At 43.6% G+C, this 15,909-nt stretch overlaps 1 protein-coding gene across 4 annotated transcripts in view; it reads right to left on the reverse strand.

Moving 5' to 3' along the window:
* The window catches only part of si:dkeyp-115e12.6 (centromere protein F), a 50,400-nt gene that overhangs the window by 8,912 nt on the left and 25,579 nt on the right, over nucleotides 1-15,909 (reverse strand). For all 4 annotated transcript variants that reach the window (XM_060927939.1, XM_060927938.1, XM_060927940.1 and 1 more), the window contains exons 9-12: nucleotides 14,359-14,487; nucleotides 9,196-9,318; nucleotides 7,811-7,946; nucleotides 534-5,596 (exon numbers count right to left, since the gene is read on the reverse strand). In XM_060927939.1, the coding sequence (XP_060783922.1) occupies nucleotides 534-5,596; nucleotides 7,811-7,946; nucleotides 9,196-9,318; nucleotides 14,359-14,487 (5,451 nt within the window). The remainder of the gene's footprint in view (nucleotides 1-533; nucleotides 5,597-7,810; nucleotides 7,947-9,195; nucleotides 9,319-14,358; nucleotides 14,488-15,909) is intronic.

Genomic DNA, 15,909 nt, shown 5'->3' on the forward strand with positions numbered 1-15,909 from the left:
TAAGGATATTTTTGCGAATAACTTTCCATAAAATCTCTTACATCATCATCAGTATTTATCACGTTGTCGTCATCCGCTGAAAGAGAGAGCGGCTGCCAGGAAAGCCAACACTCTGAGCCAAAAACAAAACTAACTAGCAGGCTGTGTGCAGACCTGCTTAGCCAAAGATAGGCAGTTGTTTTGTTTAGTTCCGGGAAGCAATTTTATGTTCTCCTGTGCATCTTATAGTCACCATGCATGATACAGTTATAAACGTGTGAGAAATAGCAGCAGAGGCTGCAACGTAACCAGCTGGGCACGTCAACTGTGGGCACAACCATAGGATTACACTGAACTCCGATGTGTAAACAAAACCACAGAGCAGACGTTCGTTAGATACAGGTGAGTGGAAATATCAACACAGTCATTTTGCAAAACGTAGCAGTGATGTGGCTCTGAATATGGTATGGAAAAGCACAATTATAGTTTTTAAGAAAAAAAAAGTACTAAATGAGTTTTGACACAAAAGATAAACTGAACAGAAAAGTAAGTACCTGTTCATGAAGAGAGTGAACCTGTGCTGAGGTGCAGGTCTCATCTTCACTCTTCTCATGTTCATCTCCACGTTTTGGACAGCTGTCTTCAAAACCCCCACCAGTTACAACCTTCTCCTCCAGATCGGTGACTAGTGCACTCTCAATATCTGCGTTTGTCAAATTATTGGACTCCTCTTGTTTTAAACATGTTTCTGATAAACCTGGTTCATTATCAATTAGCTTCAGTTTTAATTTCAGCTGTTCATGTTCTTGCTTGAGGGACAGGAAATCCTGCCTGGACACTTCCTGCAGCTGTAAAGTCAAGCAGTCATGTTTAGCCTTCAACTCAGACAGCTCATTCTGTGCTTCATGCAATTTGTTTATTACCATCTTTAGTGCGCTCGTGTTATCTGTGGAATGTTCCAGAAGCTTCTGTAAATACTCTGGTAGCTCATTTGTGTCTGTGAAACTAGATTCAACAGAGCACTGTGCATTCTCTGTATTAGTCTCAGTCACATGATCATTGTCTTGCTGAGCAGTAGTCAGTAGTTCTGGTAGTTCCTCTGCAGTAGTGTTTTCGGTATTTGAGGATGTTAACGTCACATGCTCCTTGGAGGCTAAGCTCATATTACTCATATTTGTCTTATCTGAAGCAGCAGAGACATTGCCAGACTGATCCTCTCCAACTTCTACATTTGTAAAGGACTGCAGCACGACATCAGACTGCAGCACGACATCAGACTGCAGCGGAATGCCAGGCTGCAGCGCAACGCCAGGCTGTAGAGTACTGTCAGGCTGCAGCGCAACACCAGGCTGTAGAGTACTGTCAGGCTGCAGCGCAACGCCAGGCTGTAGAGTACTGTCAGGCTGCAGCGCAACGCCAGGCTGTAGAGTACTGTCAGGCTGTAGAGTACTGTCAGGCTGTAGAGTACTGTCAGGCTGTAGCGCGACGTCAGGTTGTAGCACGACGTCAGACTGTAGCGTGACCCCAGACTGTAAAGTACTGTCAGGCTGCAGCGCAACGCCAGGCTGTAGAGTACTGTCAGGCTGCAGCGCGACGCCAGGCTGTAGAGTACTGTCAGGCTGCAGCGCAACGCCAGGCTGTAGAGTACTGTCAGGCTGCAGCGCAACGCCAGGCTGTAGAGTACTGTCAGACTGTAGCGTGCCGTCAGGTTGTAGCGCAACGTCAGACTGTAGCATGACCCCAGACTGTAAAGTACTGTCAGGCTGTAGCGTACTGTCAGGCTTTAGCGCAATGTCAGGCTGTAGAGTACTGTCAGACTGTAGCGCAACGTCAGACTGTAGCGTACTAAGAGGCTGTAGAGTACTGTCAGACTGCAGCGCAACGTCAGACTGTAGAGTCCTATCAGGCTGTAGCACAATGCCAGGCTGTAGAGTACTGTCAGACTGTAGCGCAACGTCAGACTGTAGCGCAACGCCAGGCTGTAGCGCAACGCCAGGCTGTAGAGTACTGTCAGACTGCAGCGCAACATCAGGCTGTAGAATACTGTCAGGCTGTAGCGCAACGTCAGATTGTAGCGCAACGTCAGACTGTAGCGCAACCCCAGACTGTAGAGTACTGTCAGGCTGTAGCGCAACGCCAGGCTGTAGAGTACTGTCAGGCTGTAGCGCAACGTCAGACTGTAGAGTACTGTCAGACTGTAGCGTGCTGTCAGGTTGTAGCGCAACGTCAGACTGTAGCGTGACCCCAGACTGTAAAGTACTGTCAGGCTGTAGTGTACTGTCAGACTGCAGTGCAACATCAGGCTGTAGAGTACTGTCAGGCTGTAGCGCAACGTCAGATTGTAGCGCAACGTCAGACTGTAGCGCAACCCCAGACTGTAGAGTACTGTCAGGCTGTAGCGCAACGCCAGGATGTAGAGTACTGTCAGGCTGTAGCGCGATGTCAGGCTGTAGAGTACTGTCAAGCTGTAGAGTACTGTCAGGCTGTAGCGCGATATCAGGCTGTAGAGTACTGTCAGGCTGTAGAGTACTGTCAGGCTGTAGCGCGATATCAGGCTGTAGAGTACTGTCAGGCTGTAGAGTACTGTCAGGCTGTAGCGCGATGTCAGGCTGTAGAGTACTGTCAGGCTGTAGCGCAACGTCAGACTGTAGCGTACTATCAGGCTGTAGAGTACTGTCAGACTGCAGGGCAATGTCAGACTGTAGAGTCCTATCAGGCTGTAGCGCAACGCCAGGCTGTAGAGTATTGTCAGACTGTAGCGCAACGCCAGGCTGTAGAGTACTGTCAGACTGCAGCGCAACATCAGGCTGTAGAGTACTGTCAGGCTGTAGCGCAACGTCAGATTGTAGCGCAACGTCAGACTGTAGCGCGACCCTAGACTGTAGAGTACTGTCAGGCTGTAGCGCAATGCCAGGCTGTAGAGTACTGTCAGACTGTAGCGTGCCATCAGGCTGTAGCGCAACATCAGATTGTAGCGCAACGTCAGACTGTAGCGCAACGTCAGACTGTAGAGTACTGTCAGGCTGTAGCGCAATGCCAGGCTGTAGAGTACTGTCAGACTGCAGCGCAACGTCAGGCTGCAGCGCAACGTCAGACTGTAGTGCGACCCCAGACTGTAGAGTACTGTCAGGCTGTAGCGCAACGTCAGGCTGTAGAGTACTGTCAGACTGTAGCGTGCCGTCAGGCTGTAGCACAACATCAGATTGTAGCGCAACGTCAGACTGTAGCGCAACGTCAGGCTGCAGAGCAACGTCAGGCTGTAGCGCAACGTCAGACTGTAGCGCGACCCCAGACTGTAGTGTACTGTCAGGCTGTAGCGTACTGTCAGGCTGTAGGGCAACGTCAGGCTGTAGCGCGACCCCAGACTGTAGTGTACTGTCAGGCTGTAGCGTACTGTCAGGCTGTAGGGCAACGTCAGGCTGTAGCGCGACCCCAGACTGTAGAGTACTGTCAGGCTGTAGCACGACATCAGGCTGTAGAGTACTGTCAGGCTGTAGTGCAACGACAGATTGTAGCGCAACGTGAGACCGTAGAGCAACGTCAGACTGTAGCGCGACCCCAGACTGTAGACTACGGTCAGGCTGTAGCGCAACATCATGCTGTAGAGTATTGTCAGACTGTAGCGTACCGTCAGACTGTAGCGTACTGTCAGGCTGTAGCGCAACGTCAGACTGTAGCGCGACCCCAGACTGTAGAGTACTGTCAGGCTGTAGCGCAACGTCAGACTGTAGTGCGACCCCAGACTGTAGAGTACTGTCAGGCTGTAGCGCGACATCCGACTGTAGAGTACTGTCAGGCTGTAGCGCAACGTCAGGCTGTAGCGGTTTGTTTTTCATAGTGTGAAAAGATTCTTGTTCGGCCACTTCATGGGTATTTGAAGTAGTAGTAGTGCTAATAGCTAAATTGCAAGATGGCTCTGCAGAAACCTCAGCACACGTCTCAGTCCTTGAGGTCATCCTGTTCACCATGACCGTCATCTGTTTATCCATCTTGAGTGCAGAAAGCTCTTTCAGACAGCTCTGTAGTTCCTCTCCTTGCTTCTGGAGGGCGCTGTCTCTTTGTTGTAGTTCTATTAAAAGGGTTTCAATGTGCTTGCTCTGATTCTCAAATGCGAGAGTTAGCTGCTGGGTCTGACTCGTCACCTGGTTCTGAAGAGCCTCCAACTTTTTCTGTGACTTTTTTGCCCTTTCTGCTTCCCTGTCTCTCTGTACTCGCATACGTTCCACCTCCAAGACCAAAATGGTAGTGTCGTCCAAGTTCATGCCTGCTGTGGTCTTTATGTGATCCTCCAGATTTCCTGTTGAAGTAGTGTCCTGTTCTACTGGGAAGTGCTCCCCAGGTTTTATTCCAGTTCCACATTCTGTAATCAGGGCCGTTTTTGGTTCCTTGGAGAACATGGTGTTCTGAAAGTTCACCGACTCACGCAAGACAATATTTGCATCAAGAGATGTAGTAACCTCATTTTCTAATGCAGCAATATCGTTTGTGGTGTTGGGTTGGTTTCTGAGCTGTAGATAGGTTAAAGGCATGTTGATGTTTACATTCTTGTCTTCAATTGCGGCAGGACTTTGTAGCCGGTTCAACTCTGCTTGAAGTTCTGCAATCTTTAGTCCTTCCACTTCAGAAGTTTTGCGTAGTTTCTTCTCCTCCTCTCGCTCCCTCTCCCTCTCCTCACGTTCCTGCAAAAGCTCAGACTGAAGCACTTCTAGTTCCTTGTGCAATTTCTCCCTCTCTTTTTCAAGAAGTTCCTCCTTTCTCTTCATCTGAGCCAGGGTCTCTTGGAGTTTAAAGGTCTCCTCTTTGGTTTCTTCCTCTTCTCTCTCAGCTTCCGCCTTTCTTTTTTCAGCCTCCTTGTCCAAAGCTGTTACCACTTCCCTGAGTCTTGCACTCTCCTTCCTCTCTTGTTCCAGCTGTGCCTCCACTTTGCTTCCTTTCTCTTTAAGCTCCTGGGTTTTTGTGCGATACTGCTCGGCCTGACTCGAGTGCTTTTTGCTTAGTTGCTTCAGTTTGGTCCTGGCCTCAGTTTCTGCCCGCCTCTGAGTTTCAAGGTCATCCAGACGTTGATCTAACTCACGCTTGATGTCCCTGAGCTCACTCCGGAGAGCTGAATTCTCCTTCTTTAACTCCACAATAGAAGACGAGTCCCATTTCTGTCCCTGACTCAACTTCTGGCTTCCTGAATCACAACGGATATCGTCTTTAATCATATGTTCACTGATTGAATCAGACATGTACGAGTCAGTGTCAGTGTCAGTATCTTCAATCCCAGTGTCTTGTTCGGTAGTGGAACTCTCTATCTCTGCCTCACTAGACCTTTCTGCTCCATACCGATTCCCTTCTTGTACACCGATGCTCACTTGGGGGGAGTCCTCGGGGCCAAACTCGATAATGTGCTCCGAGTCGATCCCCTCGCCAGGTTCTCTCTCGGAAGGATGGGTTAAGAGCCCTGGCCTGTCTGATATTTTTGGTCTCTCGGTTTTGAGTGTTCTCTTTCTCTGGGATGAATGCTGGTGAGGTGGAGAGTAACTGGGATAAGTGGACAGAACAGGACTGAAACTGTCCCCAGCAACAGGACGAGATCCCCCTTGTGGAGAAGCTGCTGCTGCTGCAAGTTGTGCTAAATGAAAGATACACAGAGAGGAAAAAAAAATTAATGTTATATGCATGTACATGTCTGTGATACACTACATCTACCCATTTGTATACATGTCTTAAAAAAACAACAACAACCCTATATAGACATAGATTTACAGAACACTATACCAATACTGGGTAAGGTCTCCCTCTGCTGTCAAAACAGCCTCAATTCTTCATGGTATTGATTCTCCAAGGTGCTGGAAACATTCCTTTGAGATTCTGGTCCATGTTGACATGACTGAATCATGCAACTCCTGCAGATTTTGTTCTTTCATTTGTTGTTTTTTCTCTTCTTTCTTCCTCAATGTCTTAGTCTCGCTTTCTTTTTTTCACTTTCAAACTCCTTTCTTTCTTTCCATCTATTTTTTCTTATTCCTTTTTATTTTCTTCATTTCCTGTGTGTGTGTGTGTGTGTGAGAGAGAGAGAGAGAGAGAGAGAGAGAGAGAGAGAGAATAGCCTCAGTGTAATAGGACACTGGCCAAACGCTGTCAGGGTTTTGCCCCAAGACTAATTCTCACCTTTGGATTTGTTTCACACACACACACACACACACACACAACATGCAGACAGATAAAGATTGAGAGAGAGAGAGAGAGAGAGAGAGAGAGAGAGAGAGAGACATACAGATAGACAGACATACAGATAGACACAGACAGACAGACAGAGAGATAGATAGATAGACAGACAGACAGACAGATAGATAGATGTGCACCCTCGCTACGTGCGCTAGGTGAAGGATCGGTCAGTGGAGAGCTCAGCATGTTTAATTCCCCAAGCCATTGACAAGAACTTTCGTGAGAAATAACGCGAACGTCTGCATCATGTTGGATTTGCGGGCGGGAGCGGGACAAAATATGGCAGGCGCGGGCGGGAGCGGGACTGAAAATCATAATTCTTTGCGGGAGCGGGACTGAAAATTCTGTCCCGCGCAGACCTCTACTTTGAAGATCACAAAAATGTGCCTGGAAATAGCTGAGAAGCCATCTCCAGGCATCTAAAGCCCTTCAGCTACTGGGGCCCTAAGGCAGGCCCCAGACCCCCGGCCGCATTGTTCCGGGCCTTTGGCCAGTCATTCGGACAGGCTTTAATTTGGATGAACAGACAACATTTCAGACTTGCCTGCTTAAAATTCCTCATTTCCCACACTGTACTACATCCCAAAGGTGTTCTATTGGATTCAGATCCGTTGACTTGGAAGGCCACTGATCTCATCGTCATGTTCATGAAACCAGTTTGAGAAGAATTTTGTTTTGTAACATGGTGCATTATCATGCTGGAAGTAGCCATTAGAAGATGGGTAAATTGTGGCCATGAAGGGATGCACATGGTCAGTAACAATACTCAAATAGCCTGTGGAATTCAAGTGATGACTGATTAGTACTAATGGGCCCAGTGTTCCAAGAAAACCTTCCCCACGCCATTACACCACCTCCACCAGTCTGAACTGTTGACACAAGGCAGGTTGGGTCCATGGATTCATGCTGTTGGCATTAAATTATGACCCTACCATCTGTATGTCCGAGTAAAAATCGAAATTTATCAGAGCAGAGCATTTTTACAGTCCTCAACTGTCCAGTTTTGTCGAGTCTGTGCCTACTGCAGCCTCAAGTGCAACCTGATGTGGTCTTCAGCTGTTCACGCTCCTCCGCCTCAAGGTTTGACCTGTTGTGCATTATGATATGCTTTTCAGCTCACCACAACTGTACAGAGTATTATCCAGAGTATTACTGTATCTGCATTTCTGTCAGCTCAAACCAGTCTGGCCGCTCTCCGTTGAACTCGCTCATCGACAAGGTGTTTCTGTTCACAGAACTGCCATTCACTGGAGGTTTTTTTTTCCTTTATGGCACCATTCTGAGTAAACTCAAGAGACTGTTGTGCGTGAAAATCCCAGGAGATCAGCAGTTATAGAAATACTTAAACCAGCCCATCTGGTACCAACAATCATGCCATGGTCAAGATCACATTCCCCCCCATTCTGATGATTGATGTGAACATTACCCAAAGCTGCTGGCCCGTATCTACAGGATTCTATGCAATGCACTGCTGCCACGCACATGGCTGATTAGATAATTGCATGAATGAGTAGGTGTACAGACGTTCCCAAATAGTACTCAATGAGTGTATGTCACATACGTAAAGATGTGTTCGGGGCCTAAAACAGGAAAACCCCACTCACGGCCCTTTCCTTACCCTGCAGCTCTTTAATTAGTTTCAGTGCTTCCGCTAACTCCTCAGTAAGCCTCTTCACCTCTGCCTCCAGGCTTTTCTCCTTCTTCCTCAACTGTTCCAGTGACACACTCAATCCTTCGTTTTCCTTCAGCGACTCCTGCAGGCCAAAATGGGAGGTGCATTAGAACAGAACAGTCATCAGTGGGGACACCGTTTATGTTTATTAACTGAACTAAATAATGTTCAGTTAATCAGAGTGTATTCATCATATGAATGAAAAGAGCAAAGAGGCCAAGGCTGGTATTGCCAAGAAAATAAAATTAAAATAGTCTAATGACTGAAAAGGAAAAGATGCAAAAACATGTTTATTTTTTACTTTAATGGTTTATTTAATAGGGACCATGCATATTGATGAACATTGTTGTATAAGAATACAGCATGTAAATATGCCAGAATTAGTAAAATAACTACTTTTCATCTGCAGTCCCCAGGCAGGTAACATAAAGCATAAAAAAAGACAGCTAAACATTCATCCAGCACTCACTCACTATAATGATGACAAACATTGCCACAAAAACAAATACACACAAAAAAAAAACGACAAGCAACAAAGAAGACAAGGACATTAATACTCATTCACCTGTACATTGACATTTAAATGGTGAAATATTTGGCAATTAATAGTGAGTGCATCTCTGGTTTTCTAGGAGCCACTGTTTTAAATGAGTTTTGAAAGTGTTGTATGTTGGACACTCTCTTATTGGGATGGGCAAAGTATTCCAGTGTTTCAAAATTAAATTATTATATTCCAGTATTCCAGTGTTTCAAAATTAAATTATTATATTCCAGTATTCCAGTGTTTCAAGATTACAAGGTGAGAAAATGTCCAAGCAAAGACAAAAACACTCACATCAATAAAAGGAAGTAGTATTATGTAATAATAACATATTACACTGTGCTATAACAATCAGAAACTGCAGGCTTGGCTTTGCATTTACAACCCAAGACACTTTGCATTTACACCCTCACCCTGCACAGCAGACTCGCATTATATAAAAGACAGAGACGGCACTACTATAGTGTGTGTGTTACGTTTTTAGATGATAATGACAGAATATTGAGCAACTAACGTTGCCAGATCATTAACAGCAGTGTAACACCACTTCTGTACGTGGATTTAACTGTAGCTCAGGAATAAATATATCAGAAAAGCAGACTGAGAAATGGCACCAAATTACAATTATTCATCTAAACAATACGTTTCACAATTTATTCTTTTACATAGTCCATGTATATAGTTACAGCAGAAAAAGAACACAGCTATAAGTAAGAGCAGCCCTGCTGCGCTTTAGTTCATTCCGCATACAACTGATGTATGAGGAATTGAGGTAAGATGATCGTCATACCGTGAGTTTAGCTTGTGTGTGAGCCTCTCGCTTTTGGCTTTCTGTTAGATCACTCTGTGTGCTCTTCAGCTTGCCCTGCACTCCCTCCAGGTCCCTCTCTACAGCCTGCTTCTGCAGAGCCAGCTAGACACAGACAGACAGACAGACAGACAGAGACAGTGAGTTAGAGAGATGAGTCTGGGGGAAGTAAAAAAAAATAAATAAATAAATAAAACCACCCCAAACTATACTTGCCATCATTTGTAAACTAATTTACAGTGAAACCTCATGTTACGACCACTTCAAAATTACAAGCAGTTTTTCACGGTCCCGATTGCTTGCTTATATATTTCATTGGTCGCGGCCTTCATTAATGCGACCACCTCAATATTGCATATTAAGACCATTAATTTCAGTCCCACCCGTTGAAAATCAATGTAATTAAACCTCGAAAATACGGGCCCCCCCCGTCGTGTCAAAACACGGGGCACAAGAGCTTTCACGACATCCGGTTTACGTCATGCCGCAAAATTAAGATCGACTTGTACGACAATGAGTAGAAAACGTAATGAGTTGTCTTTGAAAGAAAAAATTGATCTGATTAACGAAAGTGCGGGTAAAAGTCAGCATCAGCTAGCAGAAAAGTTTGGAATTGGCAAAACGCAGGTAATCTATGCAACGAGGTGTGAAGTGAGCTTTAGTAGATCGATTTAAATAGAAAAGGTGCAAGTTGTTAAAAGTGTCCTAAGGCCACACCAATTTAATTCGTTGGTTCTCAGATTTTTTCAGGAAAAATATGAAGCGAGCGGGCGAAATAAAAATAAAATTAAAAAAATGCTCTGATGGTAAAACTAGCGGTGGAAATAGACCAAACAATACAGGCAAACCAGTAAACAGAATTTCAACACACCTGTCAAAGATTTTACGCTTCTGTTCGCTGAATATCCTAACAATCACAAACACAGGCTTTGCAGGATTCCCCTCCACAGGCATGTTTCTTCCACAAGTCTTTATCGAAAGTGAAAGGGGCGATTTGATTGGTTTTCGGCGTCACGTGACCTTTTCTGTTGGCGGGAGTTTGATTTCGATTTTTTTTTTTCATTTTGCATTTTCTTCAAGCGGCGGTTCCGAGAACCAACTAATTAAATTGGTGTGGCCTAATTATGAAAAAGAGTATTCAGAACGAGATTTCAATTTCTTGTTTCAATGACTTGTGTAAGTTTGCTGTCTGGTTTACATTTAAAAATGGTATGGTTTTAATTATGATTAATTCTATTACAAGTTTATTAAAAGTTTAAATGAAAACATATTGTTTTTTACATGTTGTATTACATGTACATTTGTACTTGCTAGACACACAAACCACACACATCCTATACTTTTGTTTACATTTAGCTTGTTGATTTGATCATTTATCAATGAAATACAATAAACTAGTTCATAAATTTATTACATGTAGTACAACAGTATTAAGAACATCATGCATGCACGTTGCTATGCAACAGCTCAGCAACTGTCAGTATATCTTGCCAACTCAATATTAAGACCACTTCGACCTGGTCCCAGTGGTGGTCTTAATATCGAGGTTTCACTGTACTTGTTTTATGTCTTTACGCCTGATCTAGGTACTATACATGATGGTTGCTGTTACAACAGAGCTATACTTGCAAGATGCATGAATCATATTCTGCCTGAAAATGCAGGTTGTTTTGGTACGCATCTTAATTCATGGATTGTAGTGTAAATATATTTTCTTTTTTGGGGGGATGATTGATGATAAAGAAAAGGCGAGCCTGAGGAAAAGATTGGTGTATAGGGTTCGAGTGTGGGGAAAAACAACTTATGAAATTATTCACGAGGACATTGTTCTTACTACAGAACACACAATCCTGTCTCTTAACCACAGCAAATATACTGCATTCATGCTGAATGGCTAGAACATGAAATACAAAAGGAAAACCATGGTTCATGGTTTCAGCACCACAGCCAACAAATAGATCCATTCACACCAGACAGCATGAGTAGTGATCATGTCACTCCATGCATTAGCAGTAATGATATCCAGATTGTTATTGCACACAAAACATTTTCAGTTGAGAACAAAATCTCAACAGAATGGTGTTACGCAAAGTTCATTATCTTCCTAGAACAGAAGCGTGTTGTTTTTCTTACACTATGACATTTTTCAAAGCCTACAATAGCTATTCTTTAAAGAATGAAGTGTCTTACTTATCGGTTTATACATATAATAAATGTGGAACATCTGTGAAACAAATTCATTCCTATTATCACTTAGACTACAGTAGTTATAAACTGTTGTTCCCTCTCCAGTATTTCTCTTTTTTCAATCGGCACAATGTCCCCTATCCCACTGAGGAAAAAGAAAGAAAGCTCCGACACTGGAGACTCCTTCCATAAATGTTAAATAAATGTCTCTCTACAAAAAGCTTCACCAGATCAAATCTTATACATTCTTCTTTGTTAAATAACATGTTTTCAAAATTTGTTTATTAGTCAACTTAAATTATTTCGGGCACCCGCCTTACAAATGATTAGGCTGATATAATAAAAATGATCGAATGTATTAGAACTAGTGGATTAATATAAATCTGTGCTGATATACAAAATGATCAATCAGGAAGGGAGACTGGCATATGGTGTAGGTTAACAAGAGTGCTCAGAAAGCACAATATCCCCCGCTGGCAACTATGCCATAACGCTGGTAAAAATGCGACTGAATTGAGCGAAATTGCAGAGGTGGACAGTAATGAAGTATATTTACTTGAGTACTGTACTTAAGTACACTTTTTGAGTATCGTACTTTACTTGAGTATTTTTTTTGGAAACTTATGACTTTAACTTCACTATATTTGAAAGACAAATATCGTACTTTTTACTCCACTACATTTCTATGAAGGTCCTCGTTACTATGAAGCAGCTTTAAAAAGTGGATGCTTTTTTTTTCCTTTTCTTTTCCTTTCTAAAACGTGATTGTTTCCCCCCCCCCCCGCATGTGACACTGACAGCCTGTCAGTAATCACTAGGGTCACGTCACATCCATAGACTGTATAAAATCAAGTTCAGTGATTTCTCAGCAACATAATTTAATACAATCAGTTGGTGGCAGAATGGAAGGAGGCGGTTCTTCTGGGGAACGCACGCACCCATGGTCATACCTAGAGCCCATGTTTCAGTTTTCTGAAAGGATTAAAGATTCGTTTTGTTTTAAATGTTTGCTGAAAACGAACCACATCACGGCCTACAAAAACTCGCCGCCCAACCTGCGGAAGCATATTGAGGGATATAAACGTTTGATTCCAAGAGAAAGCTTGCAATGAAGTTGTCTGTCCTTTTAGAGCTAGCGATAATGTCGCAATAGCTATGCAGTCTGGTCAGTCAAATGACTTTCTGTGGATTTGCCCGCCAAGTTGCCGTAGCCTTGTCCACAGCTAACGTTAACACATAGCTAGTTAACTTGGACTGCTAGTTAGCATGTAAAAACGGAGTTACGCTAACATGAATAATGTTAACTTATTTGAAGTCCTTACAGAAATATACATGTCTTAGCATAATCTTGCCAAACAAACAGAATGTAGATATCGGTGTTTAAAGGTGTTTATGCTACAGGTTCTACAAGCAAGTCAGTAAATCTAGTTGGTTGCTTCAGAGGCATTAGGTTTTGTAAGCGTTGTGGCAACAATAATGATGCGTTGACAGAAAATGTACTTTTAATCCTTAAGTATTTTTAAAAGCAAGTACTTCAGTACTTTAACTTAAGTAAAAATTTGACTGGACAACTTTCACTTGTATCGGAGTAACATTTGACCAGTGGGATCTGTACTTTGACTTAAATAATGAAGTTAGGTACTTTGTCCACCTCTGCGCATATTACAGACATGCATCAAAGAATCCTGTCAAGTTTCGTGAAATTCCTCCAAAAATCGTGAAGAGGATTTTCAGAAGGTGAGTACCCTTCCTGGGACAAACGGATGGATGGATGGACGGACAGACGGACATCGCCACGACATAATCCCCCTTTGGGCCTTTCAGCCAGCGGGGGATAAAAATACACGGAACAATAGCTTTCTAAGATAAAGTACTGTGTTCCTATTGCCAGGCAGCTACAAAATCAAGCCTTTGTGTATGGTTGTGAGAAGAGAATGAACTTTGTTTGAAGTTGCATAATATGCTGCATTTGAAGTGCTAAATTAAGCAATAACAAGGGAAGTTAGTGTTCTAAGACACGTCATTCTGTGCTGATTAATGAACACATGATGAAAAGTGATTTACATTATATTAACACATACGGTACTCAAAACAACGGACAATTCATATTGAGCGCGCGCTTATTTTTCAGAGATTACATTGGAGTCAGAATGTTTGCATTAGATTAGGTTCAGAAAAAGGGCCCTTATTCTACCTCGCTATTTATCAGTCAAGGATTTCCGAGAGTGTTGCTTTAATGCAAAGCAAATGAAGCAGCAAAACAGCAACTAAAAACACACACTACACATGGCTCCTCTGGTTGAAACAGAATACGCCGTTACTGGCGTCAGTAACGTGAGAGACAGCTGAGCATGCAGTGTGCATATCTCTTGTGCTCCACTTACTGACCCCTTCGTCAAGCCGACTAACCCCCCCCCCAGTGATTTGTGAATCCTTAATTTCTAAATGTATTACTATGGAGAGACAGCGAGAAACCACACAGAGAGTACAACACTGACCTTGACTCAAGTGCCTTCTGTCAAAAAGCCAAGAAGAGAAGAAAAAGGAGAGAACGAAAGAATGCAGGGGGGAGGAAAGGGGGAGAAAAAAAAAACAGTGGGAAAAAGTGAGATAGTAGCTGAAGTCAAAGAGGTGACGTTAGTACATTGACCTGTGGAACACATCATATTGTAACTCCCAGGAGAGAGAGAGAGAGAGAGAGAGAGAGAGAGAGAGAGAGAGAGAGAAGAGAAAGAGTAACTAGTTTTTGGGGGATAAACAAAATGAAAAAGTCATGTGAACAAGTGAACATTCAACTTTCAAAAATTTTCTAAACAGCTACACAAACAGAGAGACTGTGATGGGCAGTAAACCTGTTTCAGTGTAATCATGAATGCTCTGCAGATGTAGATTTGACCAAAATAAAGTATGCTGTAGTAATAAAAGAAGTGCATGCTGTGCAGTATATGCGGAACATACTTTATCATACTGTGACTGTAGTGTATTGTGTTGTGTCCTGGCTTGCTGGATCTCTTGGTTGAGTCGGTTAGTCTCCTGTTGGTGCTGCTTCTCCATAGACTGCCTCTCTCTCTGCAGCTCCAGCAGCTCCTACGTAAAACACACGAGTAAAGCTTAGCCATCCAAACATCTGCACATCCTCCCATCCGTCTGCAAGGCTCTGTCTGACAAAGATTTAAGGGAAAGCTTATGCATGGATAATTGGCATTTTATGACACTGCATTGCTGACATTAGGACTCGACCAAAGCTATATTTTCAAACCCAAGCATACACAAAACATTTTACCACTCCTATAGTCTTGTATACGAGTTCTTAAAGGAACAGTCCACCGTACTTCCATAATGAAATATGCTCTTATCTGAATTGAGACGAGCTGATCCATACGTCTCCGAGCTTTGCGCGACCTCCCAGTCAGTCAGACGCGCTGTCACTCCTATTAGCAATGTAGCTAGGCTCAGCATGGCCAATGGTATTTTTTGGGGCTGTAGTTAGATGTGACCAAACTCTTCCGTGCTTTTCCTGTTTACATAGGTTTATATGACCAGTGATATGAAACAAGTTCAGTTACACAAATTGAAACGTGGCGATTTTCTATGCAATGGAAAGTCCGCACTATAATGACAGGCGTACTAACACCTTCTGCGCGCTTCGGCAGCGCATTGATACGGAGCTCAGATATCAGAACTCAGATAGGAGTTGTTAAGACCAACAACAATAGCAAGACTGCCATTTTTAAATAAGTGATGAGATATCATGGATGCAGTAAAGCAGCAGTCATCCATTATTGTTGTTGTTGCTTCGATGTTCGCGCCAAGGTTTATGCAAACGCAGCGACGTAACTGACGTATACAGTGACATAATGACGTGGCTCCCCTTAGCACCCCGAGCTATGGAAAAGCAAACTGGTTCTCAGTTGGTTCGCAAGTTGAACGAGTTGTGAACCAGCACCAGCACTGGCCCCGAACCAGCCCTGGAACTGATTTGGTGGAAAAGGGGTAACAGAGGTACAAGTTACCAAGGCCACTGGCAAAACCCCATACCATGACAGACCCTAGCTTTTGGACTTGCTGTTGGTAACAGTCCAGGTGGCCCGTTTCATCTTTGGTCCAGACAACACCATGTCCATTTCATCCAAATAAACTAGTAGTTATTGCCCATGAACCAGATTTCCTCTGAACGGTGCTTTTCATATGGGCTAAATCGCTCAGTGACCTTGACTCGGCCCTAGCGGAAGTCTCCGGTGAGGAGTGCCGATTGCGAGGTCCCGTACAATCAAAACTCTCAGGCGAGTCAGGGAGGGGATTCCCCACCGAGGCTGTGTGCAGTGTGTTAGCGCGAGCATGTAGCCTATAGGAAATGAACAGTGTGCTGGATTAGCACTAATCCCATGTTCTGGAAAAATAAAAAATGTCATCTTGGGCCCCTCTGGAGTGTCACCAATCCATGGGCAAAGTATAGAGTATGGTGAACAGACAGACAGCCTTCCTTTAATAGAATATAGATAAACAAAC

Source organism: Neoarius graeffei, chromosome 8, assembly GCF_027579695.1.
Source record: "Neoarius graeffei isolate fNeoGra1 chromosome 8, fNeoGra1.pri, whole genome shotgun sequence".
Taxonomy (NCBI): Eukaryota; Metazoa; Chordata; class Actinopteri; order Siluriformes; family Ariidae; genus Neoarius; species Neoarius graeffei.